Source organism: Conger conger, chromosome 2 (assembly GCF_963514075.1).
Source record: "Conger conger chromosome 2, fConCon1.1, whole genome shotgun sequence".
NCBI classification, from domain to species: Eukaryota; Metazoa; Chordata; class Actinopteri; order Anguilliformes; family Congridae; genus Conger; species Conger conger.
Window position 1 is genome coordinate 63,810,040 of NC_083761.1, and position 14,571 is coordinate 63,824,610.

General features: G+C 43.1%; 1 protein-coding gene across 3 annotated transcripts in view; it reads left to right on the plus strand.

The window, feature by feature from the left end:
• The window catches only part of LOC133113031 (myosin-16), a 45,466-nt gene that overhangs the window by 28,151 nt on the left and 2,744 nt on the right, over positions 1 to 14,571 (plus strand). For all 3 annotated transcript variants that reach the window (XM_061222929.1, XM_061222930.1, XM_061222931.1), the window contains 16 exons: positions 2,499 to 2,555; positions 5,509 to 5,595; positions 5,848 to 6,093; positions 6,329 to 6,446; positions 7,335 to 7,462; positions 7,923 to 8,119; positions 8,438 to 8,570; positions 8,875 to 9,091; positions 9,448 to 9,584; positions 10,547 to 10,650; positions 11,364 to 11,556; positions 12,244 to 12,447; positions 12,862 to 12,987; positions 13,211 to 13,381; positions 13,864 to 14,064; positions 14,387 to 14,533. In XM_061222929.1, the coding sequence (XP_061078913.1) occupies positions 2,499 to 2,555; positions 5,509 to 5,595; positions 5,848 to 6,093; positions 6,329 to 6,446; positions 7,335 to 7,462; positions 7,923 to 8,119; positions 8,438 to 8,570; positions 8,875 to 9,091; positions 9,448 to 9,584; positions 10,547 to 10,650; positions 11,364 to 11,556; positions 12,244 to 12,447; positions 12,862 to 12,987; positions 13,211 to 13,381; positions 13,864 to 14,064; positions 14,387 to 14,533 (2,466 nt within the window). The remainder of the gene's footprint in view (positions 1 to 2,498; positions 2,556 to 5,508; positions 5,596 to 5,847; positions 6,094 to 6,328; positions 6,447 to 7,334; positions 7,463 to 7,922; positions 8,120 to 8,437; positions 8,571 to 8,874; positions 9,092 to 9,447; positions 9,585 to 10,546; positions 10,651 to 11,363; positions 11,557 to 12,243; positions 12,448 to 12,861; positions 12,988 to 13,210; positions 13,382 to 13,863; positions 14,065 to 14,386; positions 14,534 to 14,571) is intronic.

The following is a 14,571-nucleotide window of genomic DNA, read 5'->3' on the forward strand; positions in this document are numbered from 1 at the left end:
AGTTCCAGGTATACGGGGCAGTATATCACTTCAAATATACGGTTAATTGCATTCTGCTGATGTAGTCTCCACAATCTCTGCAGCAGCTTATCTGCACTGGGTTTACAAATAGGACTCTGTTTAGTTTTTCATTAGTTTTTTTCCCTTTCACATTTCCGCAATGTCTTTCAGTTTTTTTATTGGTTATTTTATTTCTGGAATGTGCATGTTGTCCTTTGTTGTTACTATTATTATTATGGCACTGAAGTTAGGATTGATAAAGAGATAGCTGGATAAGAGCTATCAGAAGTATGCTGTGAAAGGGTGCAGGGGGTGTGGAGTGGAGTGAACCCCCTCCAGTGTCTGAGCAGAGCAGAGCAGAGCAGAGCAGGGCTGTGTGTGAGAGATTCAGTCAGTCAGACTGCTGTGGCACCATGGCTGTGCTCTCCTCTGAGGTCTTGCGCTGGCATGTGAGTATGGCTACCTGCCTGCAGACATGACTGTGGCTTTTACAATGGCGGTGGAATGTCCTCTTCAGCTTTCAACAAACTTGAATGAAAGGTTTAGCATTTGAATTAAAATATTATGATGTTTCTTGACACTTTTTAATATTTTTAAAGTATTCTTGTGTTTAGTGCTTGCACATGAATTGAATGGATGTTCTGAAATAAGTTTTATTCCATAAGTACTGGAAGAAAAAGATGTCATTGTTTATAGATCTCATTGTTTATTTCAGTGATGTTTTAATGTACTTTTTTCTTTATTTGCATTATGATCTATTCACATGCAATTTCTGAAGGAATTAATGTTTTGAGCTAACTTCCCTGCATGTTTTAAGGGATGGCCTCTAGCTGTACAGTTTTTCTGACAATTTGCTTCCTGGCAGACACAAAAGATGATTAATGTGGTGGTGTAACGCGTAAAAAAATACTGGTAGGAAATAATCAAAGCTTGGACATGTTGTGACAAATTTCTACTCTTGCAAATATTTCACTGCATGTTTCCCTCTGAGGTTGTTTTTGAGGTTTCTATTGTTAGAAACACATGAAAGGAATATCGGCATACTTTTCATTCTTATGGCCGTATTAATTTCAATAATGTATAGTTTATGAATGATGTAGAATGCCTGTTGGAGAAAAGAGAGAATCTGACGTGTGGGACAGTCACTACAATTGCAGGACTGTGAAAGAATGGAATGTGTGTGGTGGTGTCTTCATTAAGGTGCGGAGCCTCTGTTTGTCTCTGTTTGAGCCATTTTGTCAGGGGAATTCCTGTGTGGGCTATCTAGTGACTATTCTTTTGTGTCTCACTCTGTGTTTATGCAGCGAATAATAATACCACCACTGCCAACTGGCAACCCTATTTCTGGAATAAAGTGAATTAGCATGGACCTGTTTAAACGGCTGAAACTGATCCATGGGTGCTTGTGTTAAATTCAGTTTACAAGGGGCAAGTGCAGTGGTGGTAAGATGTGGTCAGATTGATGCAGTTTCAGAGCCAAATACCTCTCTTGCTTTCTTAGCATAAACGTTCTCAGTCACAACATTATTTGTTCAAACCTGTGAAGTTAAGTACTGGTATTGATTTTCATTCATCTTTACTGTATACATGGGTTTCAATGTTAAAACGTTACTAAATAGAAACTTGGAATTGTTTCAGCTGTAGTAGATTGACTGCAGTAGAGGTTTGCTTCTAAATACAGACTCCACTGTATTAAGCTGCTGCTTCTGAGTAAAACATTAACCTCTTTTATGGAAATGTATTCTTCTCATCTATCTACCTTTTTGTGTATTCCCCTCCATTATACTTTTAGGAATGCAGTTATTTTTTGCGATGATTTTATATTATTGCAGATGAATGGCATTGCATTTAAAGTATTCAGGGAAAGCAAAAAAAAAAAAAACACAAAGAAGCAAAGTCTCAGAAAGAGCTTTTTGTCTGTTTTGTCCTTTTAAAATGACATTTTAGAGGCATAGCTCTAGGCTATGCAGTGTGCGATAGTATGCAGAATCCTGCTCTAAATTGCTACCTGAGAAAAAGGAAGCCACAGGCATGCAAAGGCCAGCTAAAACTAGTGGAGCCGTGCGCCGCAACACAAACAGCTACTCCCTTCAGACAGCTAAAATGGAAACCAGTTGTGAGGTCTTCAGTTTTCAAGCAACAGCCATGCTTTCCATCAGGTGTGAAGGTGACCTACAAAGGAAAACATTGAGACAGAATAAAGATAGATCGTGCACTTATCTGGAAACTTGTCGTAAGCCAATTTGGTTTGCATCCATTATTTAGCTGGGCTGTGCGGAATGGCTGCAAGCTGTCAGGGAAAGTTTGAGTGAAATTGTTTCCATATACATGGGCCTGAAGGAGACATGACGAAAGGAGCCTTGCAGAAACATTGTCTCAGAGGTTGGGCATCTCAGAGAAGTGTGAGTAGTACCATGAGATACTAGTGAAATAAAGAATCTCTCCTCTCCCTCTGCATCTCTCCCTCTCCCCCCCCCCCCCCCCCCCCCGTACTGTAGGTGCGCATTGAAGAGCTGGAAGAAGACCTGGAGACAGAGAAAGCTATGAGGGCAAAGGTATGTGACCCAAATGACGTTCTAATTATTTATTATAATTACCTCCTTTCTCTCTCCTTTTAACCAATGTGCCATGGCCCTGGGAAATGTACCCTGGCCATTGGCCCTGGGGTATTTATACTGGGGTCTTTTAATTTTTAAGAACAGTTTAGTCAAGTAATATATACCGTAATTAACCCGTTATTCACTTGTGGAGTGTTTTCAGAAAGAGGCATTCTGAAGACATCACGGTTCATAAGACTTTCCTGTGGTTATGCAGGATTATTAATCCATGTTTTCCCAAGCAAATTGCAGCAATGACATCTATTTGTAGTTTATTCAGTACAGAGTGGCACTGTAGAAGACACAGAAATGTAAAACCACCTGTTTTCATTGCTAAGCCACATGTACAGCATTTCGACATGGTTCCAGATGGTAATGACCATGGTTAAGACAGCACTGTAACACAGGACTCAGCAGGTAACAAATTGTGGCCTCATTTGTCATACTTTTATTTGTAGAAGAGAGGTATCTGCTGGGATACGAGAGGGGATTTGAGGGAAAGTGCCTTGAGTGGAGGTGATTCAGAGTTGTGCAGTGTTGTGATTGATGGACTGACAGGTTCAGGAAACCCTCTGAGAGTTCCAGAGGGGAGCGGGGCCCTGGTCTTTAGCCAGTCTGTGGGGCCTAGGACCCGGTCTTTTCAGTTACCCCAAAACATCTGCACCTGTGATAACAAACTTGAGGGAAGCCCTGGTGGTTTTAATTATCATGCAGGGCAACTGGAGCAAAAGAACTCAACCTTCCATATGCTCAATCAAAACCATCTATAGGAGTCATTGAATTATTCACCCGGCTAGGCTCCCCAGGAGTGAAACCAAGGAAAGAGAGCAGCGAAGGGAAGTAATGTTTTAATTTTCTGGAAGATGATACAGTAACTTTACTTGACATATTGTGAAATTATAACAAAGCCTCATGTTTCTATTTGTGTGCGGGAAAAGAGCATGCATCCATAACTCTTTATAATAGCTTGCAGTGTTGGACAATATATGAATGCTTATAAAAATATAACTGTGCTGCTGATCATAGTGTGTTTTGAAAGTGTGTATATAAAATATGTACGTCAGTCTGAAAAGTTACCTTCTGTTTCATTATGCTGACTAAATAGATTTTGCATATATTTTATTTCATAAAGCACATATAGCCTTTTTTTCTGTCGTAGCAGACAAAAAGTTGTCGAAGTAATGCACATGCTTGTAGCATTGTGTCAGTCACGTAGGTCTTTGTTGTGAAAAGCTAGTCAAAATGGGTGGCATTTTAATAGCACTGAGGTCTGTCTAACTGCTCCCTCCATTTCACCTGCTAAAACCAAAATCCAGTGTTCATGTCAAGCACAGACCTGCTTTTCTTATCTCCAAGTACCTGCTGATTCAACAAGGTGGTTTTATGGACTAAAACAAAACATGCTCCTGTAGAAGACAAACACAGACTCCCATTGTTCTGTTCAGGTCAGAGAGATAGCATCAGACCTGGAGCGGAGAGTGGCATCTTCCTGAGATCATCTCTTGAGGAATTTCTACCCTTTTGCCCCCCATTATGAGTTTGGCAGTGCAAATTTGACCTCCTGTCGAGCTTGCACTAAAACAGCATCTCCACAACTGTTAGCCCTACTCCCTTAATGGTTTTTGAAACCATAGACAACCTTACAGTTTGAAGAAAGTGGGTTTGATGGGATGCTTGGCTGAAGCAACTGTTGACACTGGAGTCTGTGGGGTGGAAATCATAGTACCGGAGTACCCAGAGGGAACCCATGCAGAAACAGGCAAACTCAACACAGAAAGTTCCATTCACCCATCTTGCTCATTCCCATTGTTATTCATGCTAAAAGACAATTGAGAGAACATAAAAAATAGAAAAATAAAAACAACCTGTATAGGCAAAACCTGCCCTTTAGCCATCATGAAACGATAACACATTTTTGTTTGGTCATTTAATGACCATATGTTTCTGAGCGCTAAACTGTTGCATGTTTGTAGCCCTTTTTTATGACAAAAAGGCCTAAAAATTTCTAAACAAATCTTGTCTAGTTCTGATCTTTCCTTATTGCTCTTTGAAGAACATGTTTTTGGAGCTAACAAAAGCATTCCACCACTTTCCCCTGGAATGCTCTGCTATTGTACACTTGGTATCAAAAAAGCATGTGTCTTCCCATAAGTCTTGTTATGCTTCATAAAAATAGGGGTGCCTTTTACTTTGTCATCACTGTTTAGCTTTAAATTCACATAGCGGTACCTTTCTGGATAGTCCCAGAGAAGGAGAGGTCTACCTTTGGACAATAACTGTATATCATCATGCTAAATTGAATGGGGTTTGCCTTCACTAGAGTTTTTTTTTTTAACTAGATTGTTTTTAGGCTGCCTATATCTGTGCAAATCTTTTCATAAATACTGAAAGACTGTTTGCTTCTGTATATATTTTGTCATTTTTAAATGTGAGGACTTCATGTGTTGCAAGAGCACTCTGAGTGTACAGTGTGCTTGTATACCTCTGGGGTTTCTCATCCCTTTCATCTTGCTGCAAGCAGTAATCAAAATTTTCTGAAATTTGTTCATCTGTGTTTGATGTTAATGGCACATCTCATTGCCCCAGTAGTATCCAAAACAGTTCTTTCTGCCCCACAGATGCGTACACTGGGACTGGTGTGCACATGAAACTGGTCTAACATTGACAGTTTGCTACTTTGATGATATAATTAAATACATTTCCTGGCATTGTAGTTGTATACACATTACACAAGTGTTTCTTTAAACTTTCACTGTATTAGTCAGTATTAATTTGAATAGTACCTCTGAAAAAGTACATGCTAGCATATTTCAAATAATATGGCATGGGACTCCAAATCTGTGCAGCTGGTAAAGTTGTCTTGTGTGTATGTCTGTTCTTGTGTGCTTGCATGTATGTGTGTATGTGCCAGGTGGAGAAGCAGCGGGCTGATTTGACCCGTGAGCTGGACGAGCTGACTGACAGGCTGGAAGAGGCAGGGGGAGCCACTGCTTCCCAGGTACGCAGGAGAGAGCTGTCATCCATAATGTGGTAGATGATTACTCTGATCAAGTATCCAGAGGTAGAAAGGAGAACCTTCATTTAGTCCTTTTCTGTTCCACTCTAAAGTAAGCAGGACATTTCAGTCAGTTGTTTCTGGTCAGAAAGGGCCCTTGTTTCTGATGGGAAGGCCTGCTGGGTCAGGGTCAGGCTGAATAGCTGTCTCGTATTCTCCCTCGTTGCTCCCTCGTTGCTCTCTTTCTCAGCGCAGATGGAGATGAACAAGAAGCGCGAGGCGGAGCTACAGCGTCTGCGGCGGGAGCTGGAGGAGGCCTCCCTGCAGTCCGAGTCCCTGGGCTCCTCCCTGCGGAAGCGCCATGGGGAGGCGCTGGCGGAGCTAGGGGAGCAGTGCGAGAGCCTGCAGAGGACCCGTGCCAAGCTGGAGAAGGAGAAGCAGAACCTCCGCCTGGAGGTGGAGGACCTGGCTGCCTCTGTGGACAACCTCCAGAAGGCTAAGGTCAGCTCTGCCAATGCTCACACACATTTACACTCAGATGTGATTTGGCTGTTTTCAGGTCCCAGAGGCTGAGAAACCATGACTTTGATTAACAAAATGTTATTTACTGTGATAAACAATGGAGAAATTACCAGATCCACACTGGCACAAGACAAGACCTCAGAAGGAATTTGTATGTCTTCTGGAAGGCCTGCCGTGGAAATGATAGGAACATTCCTCACTTCTCTCATCACAGGCCTCCAGTGACACCCAGCTGAGGAAGCTAGAAGACTTGCTTTCCGAGGCCAACTTCAGGAATGAGGACCTGCAGAAGGCGCTGACTGAGATGAACGTTGCCAAGAACCGGCTGACAGGTGATTAAAATCGAATAGAAAATCTTGTAAAACCTCCAGGTGTTATTCATGCTCCTCCCCAGAGCAGCAGAAACTTGTACAAGTGTAAATTCACCTTGTTAATCTTGGAGGTACATGGGATTGAACATTGCATGTACTTTTTATCCCCTTTGGCAATTATCCTTTTATTTGATATTTCCTGAAATACTGTAAGTGTTTTGCTCTGAGAGTAGGAGGAACAGGGCTGTGAAATCCGTACTTTATCCAGTATATCAAGGTATCTAGTATCTGTGGATTGATAGGACTGCAGGCTTATTTCACACAGTCCCTTCGCAATACCACATGACTGAAAAAAGTGCAAAGTCAGTGGTTATCTGGTCTGGGACTGTGGTAAGGTGAGAATTTAGTTGGGTCAGAGAGTAGCTGGAGCCAAGTCGCCAGCATCAGCTGCCAGACACCACAGGACTCCATCAGCATAGTCCTGCAGATCACTTAATGAGAAAAACCAAACAAACAAAATAAATGGCTAAACTGCTTCACAGTTTCTGCATCCTACTGCATTCAAGCCTGGTAATAACAGAGCCTTGGCCACATCCTGCTTAATATTAACCTCCAAAGTCCTTCAATGAAGTAGCGTGGAACAGAGAAGTATCATTAAATGTAGTCATGAGGTTTTCAATGCTCAACAATTCCATGAACCAAAAAACGACAGTGTTTTTCCCATACGTCAGAAACCCGTATTGAATAACCACATAGGACTAGGAAAAAGAAGACTTTGTGGGTTTGAAAGACACACTGCAGCCTCATTTATGTGTCACTCACTGCCTGTCACAAATGATTTTTAGAAAGTTTGTATTTCAGAAAGTTTGTATTTTGTCCAAATTGGAACTCCACTATTTGTCTCCCCAGCTGATAACAATGACCTTAACCGTCAACTGGAGGACACAGAAAACCGAGCCAGCCAGACGGGCAGGACCAAAATCCTGCTGGCATCCCAGAATGATGAGCTCAAAAAGCAAATGGAGGAGGAGATAAAGGTAAAACAGGCCCAAGTCATCATTATTCTCATTATTCGGTCTGAACCTGCCCAATGTCTTTACAGCCCATATAAATCACGCATTCTTATCATTATGTCCTTTAAGACTCGTTTTTCAGAACAGTATTATACATGCGTTATCCTAAAACCATCTGTTTCACATATTTTGTTTCACCTTATATGGTGAAATGAACAAATGTACCTATTTGTCTTTACATTCTTTTGTAAAATCTGCTTCTGAAGGATATTACAGCATAATGTGCATTATTTCCATAAAACACAATACAGTTAGCTAACAGAGACTTTTTAAAAATTCTAATGACTTACAAAGACACACAGATATTAACAGTGCACATAGAAGAGTTAAGTCACTCTATGAACCCATCTTTAGTACTTTTATCAAACCAAATAGCCCTGTCAGTCTCTACGCTGTGTTGGCATAGTTTTGTTCTCTTCCGCAGACGAAGATGGGACTGAGCAACAGTCTGAGCACTCTGAGGCAGGACTGTGAGCTGTTAAAGGAGCAGCTGGAGGAAGAGCAGGAGAGCAAGTTAGAGCTGCAGCGTTTGGTGTCCAAGCTAAACAGTGAGGTCACACACTGGAGGACTCGCTATGAGGCTGATGCCATCCAGCACACAGACGAGCTCGAGGAAGCCAAGTATGAGTCTGAAGAGCCTCACGTGCTGTACAAGCTCATGAGAACACACACACACATATGCACACGTGTGCACACACACACATATGCACATTCACACACATGCACAAACACATATGTGCAGACACACTCATGCATGCACACATACAGTACATGATTATACACATACACTCACACATGCACCTATACAGTTCAATACAGTAGTTCAAAGCCAAGAATGAAAAATAAAAGTCACATTTAATTTTGTCTGTATGTGTGTTAATGTGTGTATGTGTGAATGTGTATGTGTGTTAATGAGTGTGTACGCTTTCTGTATTTCAGGAAGAAGCTCACATCCAGGTTGCAGGAAGCTGAGGAAGCTGTAGAAGCCACACAGGCCAAGTGTTCTAACCTGGAGAAGACCAAGCAGAGGCTGCAAGGAGAGGTGGAGGAGCTCTGTCTGGATCTTGAAAAGGTATGACTTACAACCAGATTCCAACCATCCAATAATATACAATAGGTAAGACATTATTTTGCCCATGCCTGCTTATTAATGTTTGGTCAATTGTAAGGTAGGGGTATTCAACATCGGTCCTGGGGGGACCCCTGTGTATGCTGGTTTAAGATGAGAAATCATTATTAGAATAATCATGATAATCTCAAAAAGCAGATTGTTGCTAAACATTTTACATTCTCTCTCTCCCTCTCACTCTTTCTCGCTATGTCCCTCTCTCTCTCTCCCTCTTTCCCCCCCTCTCTCTCTCGCTCTCTCTCTCCAGGCAAATGGCTCAGCAGCAGTGCTAGACAAGAAGCAGAAGGTGATGGAGAAGCAGCTCTCCGACTGGAGGCAGAAGTGTGAGGACCTGGTATCAGAGGTGGAAGGCTGCCAGAAGGAGAGTCGGCAGCACGCCACCGAGCTTTTCAAGCTGAAAACGGCCTATGAGGAAGTTCTGGAGCAGGGAGAGGCCCTACGCAGGGAGAACAAAGCCTTCCAGGGTAAGAGGCCGAGGGCCCGATACATGTTTATAATCCAAACCAACCCTCAAAGGTGAGACTGGAGACCGCTCACTAAATCTGGAACTGTTTAAGCTGCTTGGCTTTGAACTAGAGTACTGTGGGTAAACCCCTCCACAGTTCAGGGGCTGACCAACCCATGACCTGCAGGAAGTCCACAGCCCAGACCAACAACTGCTCTACACACCCACCATTTTTCCTGTGTTTAACTTTTTTTTCAAAGTTCGAGTTCTCCAACGTAAGGTGATACCCCCCCCCCACCACCACCATCCCCCATCCCCCATCCCCCAGGCCCTTGTGTTGTGTTTCTGATGAAGACCTCCCTGGTGTGATTTCAGAAGAGATAGCTGATCTTACAGACCAGCTTGCTGACGGTGGGAAGAGCGTGCACGAGTTACAGAAGACGAAGAAGAAAATGGAGATGGAGAAGGAGGAGCTTCAGGCATCGCTTGAGGAGTCTGAAGCTGCCCTGGAGGTATGGAGTACATCTGTTATCACCACGACTGCCTGCTAGCCACACCAAGGGCCTAAATGAAGGCCTGAATACCTCGCCTGTGGCCATTTGAAGAATAAATCTAGGTTTTACACAAGTGTACTTCGGAGGAGATACAAGATACACATTGGCATGATATTGATGCTAAGTGTCAAATAAGGTTACCACTTCTCTCTGTTCCCGAAGCCACTCTGTGCAAAATTAGTGCAGATATGAATTCATATTTGGATTCCTGCCTTTTCCATCAAATTTGAGTGTTGCAGTTGATTCCACAGATTCCAATCCTTTCAATGCCTAATTACATTTTAAGCTTTTTCCCAGTCTCTCTGACTGGTAGAGTAAAAGTTGGCCTTGTGGGCTACAACCTGAATTAGCATTCATTAATTAGGTATGTTGGTGATCCTCGTCAATGATAAGAATGGAGTGCTCAATTTTCCCAGTTAAGAACATGTCTGCCATTTGACTTGACAGGGACCCCCAGGGTGATTAGCACAAGCAACAGAGATGTCGTGCTTGCTAGATTACCAACCCTGCTGCCTGAGGGCTAGCTTTTAAAACCTAACACAAAGCCATGTCTTTATGGCCTCTGTCATCAAGTGCAAAAATCAGAGGGAAGTTGTCAAGCAAGAAAATACCTGAGGTGCAAGGTAGCATGAGGCATTCTATCTTGAAAGGAAATGGGTAGAATTCTTCAGTTGAACTATAGCCTGCTAGAATGGGGGATGAGCAGCACAATTTCATGAACCTGCTGTAAGTCTGTTTCAGTGCACTTAGCAATTTAGCATGTCGTTCAACACTTAGTAAAGGAAAACTATTCCTTTAATGTAAAAGTTGGTCTGCTGCTGTTTATGAATGAACATTCAAACATCTCCAGATTAATTATTTTAATGAATAAATTGTGATAAGGTTTTACAGTTTTGATTCAGCTCTCTCGCTGATCTTAGGCGGAGGAGACCAAGGTCCTGCGTCTGCAGCTGGAGTTGTCTCAAGCCAAGGGGGACATGGAGCGCAAGCTGCAGGAGAAGGAGGAGGAGTCTGAAGCTGCCAGGTGATTTCTCTCTTCATCATTCTAACACTGTCTGCTATCTCCATCTGACCGGAATCTGTCATCACACACATTACACTTCACTTAAGCACTAATGTTCAGTTTATCTGCATGACATGTCTGTTACAGACTATCCCTGTTGAACAAAAACAGCTTGAAATAGCTGTAGCTGGTAGATGGTTTGCAAGTTCCACACTTAACATGGTTTGACTAGCTCAAGCTATGTTTTGAAACAGCTGGTAGCTGGTAATTTCAAGATGGTCATAGCTGCATTTACGCCAGGGATGCCTGGTTCCACGACAGAGCTCTCAATTTCATTGGCAGTTCATCTGCTGACTCAGTCTTATGGTGACCATCATTTGCTTCTTGCCGTTAACACTTGCATCTTTCATTTATTTTTCTTTCCTGCTCTCACTAATACTAGATGATCCTTCTTCTGGTAAGTTTCTTTCTCCTTTGGCTGTGATATCCCCTGGATTTGGGCAAAACCACAGAGTTAAGTCAGAAAATTCAGACAAGTTCTACAAAATATTCTTGCTTATTCAATCCTTGGGAACGTCTGGAGAATAGTGATGTACCAAGTACTGTAGCACAATACTAAATTGAGAGATAGAAGAATTTCTCCCTTCACACTAATTAAATACAGTGGAGGACACTTTGAGTAGAAGTATGGCTAGAAGTGGCACTCAGCTCACCTCTATTTTGCCCATGTGCAGGAAAAACCACCAAAGAAGCATGGAGGCCCTGCAGGCCAGCCTGGATGCTGAGGTGAAAGGTCGCACAGAGGGAGTGCGGGTAAAGAAGAAGCTTGAGAGTGACCTCAGCGAGCTGGAACTCCAGCTGGATCTGCTGACGAAGAACAACGGGGAGCTGATGAAGTCCATCAAGAAAATGCAGCAGCAAATCAAGGTGGGGAAGTCAGGGGCACAGGAATCCCCAACATGTGCATGGAAGCTGGCAGAACTTCAGAGCAGCATTGCAATACAATGAAGATGTAACAAAATAAAGACAAAAAGACATGAATAAAGATACATTGAATTTACTTTGCATCTGTATTTAAGCCATGTTGCTTTTACTGTAGATGCAGCTATTTTTAATAGCATTACTCTGACTAACATTTATCATTCAATTCACTATATTTCCCTATATATGTTCCCTACACATAAATGCAGGAGAGTACACACAGCTGGTGCTGGAGGGCCATTGTGTATGCAGGTTTTTTCCCACCAATTACCCTAGTTAACTGAGCCAATCGGCTGTATGCACCAACACAGGTTCACTTGCAGATGAGATCCCAGGAAATGTTTTCATGTTATGCAGTATTTAGTTGTCATCCCTGCATTTATCAAGACATGGAGGTAAAATGTTACATGGTGTAAATGTTCGGGCTAATGAAGTAATTAAGGCCAGAAGTCAGCATGAAAAGCAGAACAGATAGCGCTTGCGTTGGCCATTGCTGGTGTACACCCATGAGAGAACACTATCCTGTGAGGAGTCATAGATAATTTAATCACGTTTTATTCCTCGTGGTTCTGCGTCAGTTAATACTAAGTCTCAGTGATTGAGTAGCGGCCTCCTTCCTGGTGTCCCTGGCAGGACCTGCAGGCTCAGATGGAGGAGGACTCGCATCAGCAGGAGGAGCTGCGTGAGGAGCACGGCTTGTTGGAGCGCCGCTGCACCCTGCTGGTCAGTGAGAGCGAGGAGACCCGAGCAGGCCTGGAGGCCGCAGAGAGGGCCCGCAAGGCCCTGGAGACCGAGCTGCTGGAGATGACTGAGAAGTACAACGAGATCAACAGCCAGGTCCGCCCCTGCTCCTTTTATCCCCTAAGATACTTTTACTTCATGTGAAAATAAGAATAAAGAGTGGAAAATGCAGACCATAAACCTTCAGAGCCACAGGAGGACAGTTAGTACCTCGCTCCTATTGCAGATCCATGTTTTTATATCACTAGATGGATGCTTGTTTTTGTTAACTTAAAACTATAAAGGACCTGTAGGATGCTGTGTTAAAAATGCCAATAAAATTGATAGTGGTACCGGTTTTTCATCCAATGATCAATCTGAAAAGATTCATTTGCAGGACACATGGAACATTGCAACAAGTTTGTAAAATAACTGGAAATGTGCATATGTGCTTTACTGTAATGACAGCATTTGGTGTGAATGGGGATGCTGGGCACAGATGAACATGCAGTCTGTTTTCTCTTTGTGCAGTTCCAGTCAGCTACCAGTGGGAAGAGGAAGCTTGAGTCAGACCTGCAGCAGCTCACGCAAGAGCAGGAGGAGCTACACGGTCAGGTGCGAGCGGCCAACGACAAGGCAAAGAAAGCCACGTTTGAGGTATGACCCCTTTATCTATGTGTGTGAGTTTGTTTGTGTGTGTGCCACTGGTTCCAGCATATGAATGAGGCATTGTGCTCACCCTCCCTGCTGTGCCAGTGTGACGTGTGTGTGTTGTGTCCTGTGCCAGTGTGACGAGTGTGTGTTGTGTCCTGTGCCAGTGTGGCACGTGTGTGTTGTGTCCTGTGCCAGTGTGACGCGTGTGTGTTGTGTCCTGTGCCAGGCTGCTCGCGTTGCAGAAGAGCTGCGTCATGAGCAGGAACACACGCTGCAGCTAGAGAGGGTGAAGAAAGGGATGGAGGCACAGGTCAAGGACATGACTGTGCGCTTGGATGAAGCAGAGCAGCTCGCCATGAAGGGTGGCAAGAAAATCATTCAGAAACTGGAAGGAAAGGTAAATACAGCTAACACAAGGCTCCATATGCCTCCAGTATACAACCTCTACATACGCAACTCTGCAATGCTCCAGGGGAGGATTGTTTCCTGCTTAGTCTAATCAACTGTATGTCGCTCTGGATAAGAGCGTCTGCCAAAATGCCAATAATGTAATTTATCTCCAGAATACAACCTCTACTTACCAAGCAAGCCTCCATATGCCTTCAGAATACATCCTAATACAGTGCAGCCTTTATACGCTAAATATGAGCCTCTTTACCGTATACCATACAAATGTAATGCACAATTCCCCATATGTCCCTAAAGTACAGTGTTTACTTACCAAATTGGCCTCGGTTTGATTTGACATCAAGGATTTTTGGCTTCTTTGACTTTTCCACCATTTTCCATCAGCCAATTAACACCCACTTGTTCTATTGGTAAGTCTATTTTGAGACACGACTCATCTTCTCTGTCATGTTTCTTCTGTCCTCTTCATAGGTGAAGGAACTGGAGTTGGATCTGGATACTGAGCAGAAGAGGCATGCGGAAACGGTGAAGACCCTTCGGAAGAACGAGCGGCGTCTGAAGGAGCTCCTCTTCCAGTCAGAGGAGGACCAGAAGAACCACCAGAGGATGCAGGAGCTGGTGGAGAGGCTGCAGAACAAAATGAAGGCCTACAAGAGACAAGTGGAGGAAGCGGTATGACGCTTTCTTAACTCTACAGTACACTTTCAATGCCAGTCGGTTATAAAAAGGTGAATTGATTGACCACACTTATCAGGAAAAATATTACCGTATCTTCCTCATCTCAGGTAGTGTTAGAAATCAAAGGAGTGCTCTAAAAAAACAAAGGGTATCACTAGTTTGATATGATGTGTTCTGTCTCATAACAAAAGACACATGAAAAAAAGATTCAGATTTAACATTTCCTAAATGCAGTACACATCAATGACATTAGTTTAAAGAAACATTGTTGTTAACACTGTTGATGTTATTGTTCAACAATCCCCAACTCTTTCAGGAAGAGCAGGCAAACATGAATCTGGCCAAGTACAGGAAGACGGTTCATGAGTTAGATGATGCTGAGGAGCGGGCCGACATTGCAGAGTCAGCGCTCACCAAGATCAGGACCAAGAACCGAGGGAGTTTTGGCAAGGGCTATTCCTCCGTAAGTGTCCACTTACCTCATTATTATTTTGCTGATAG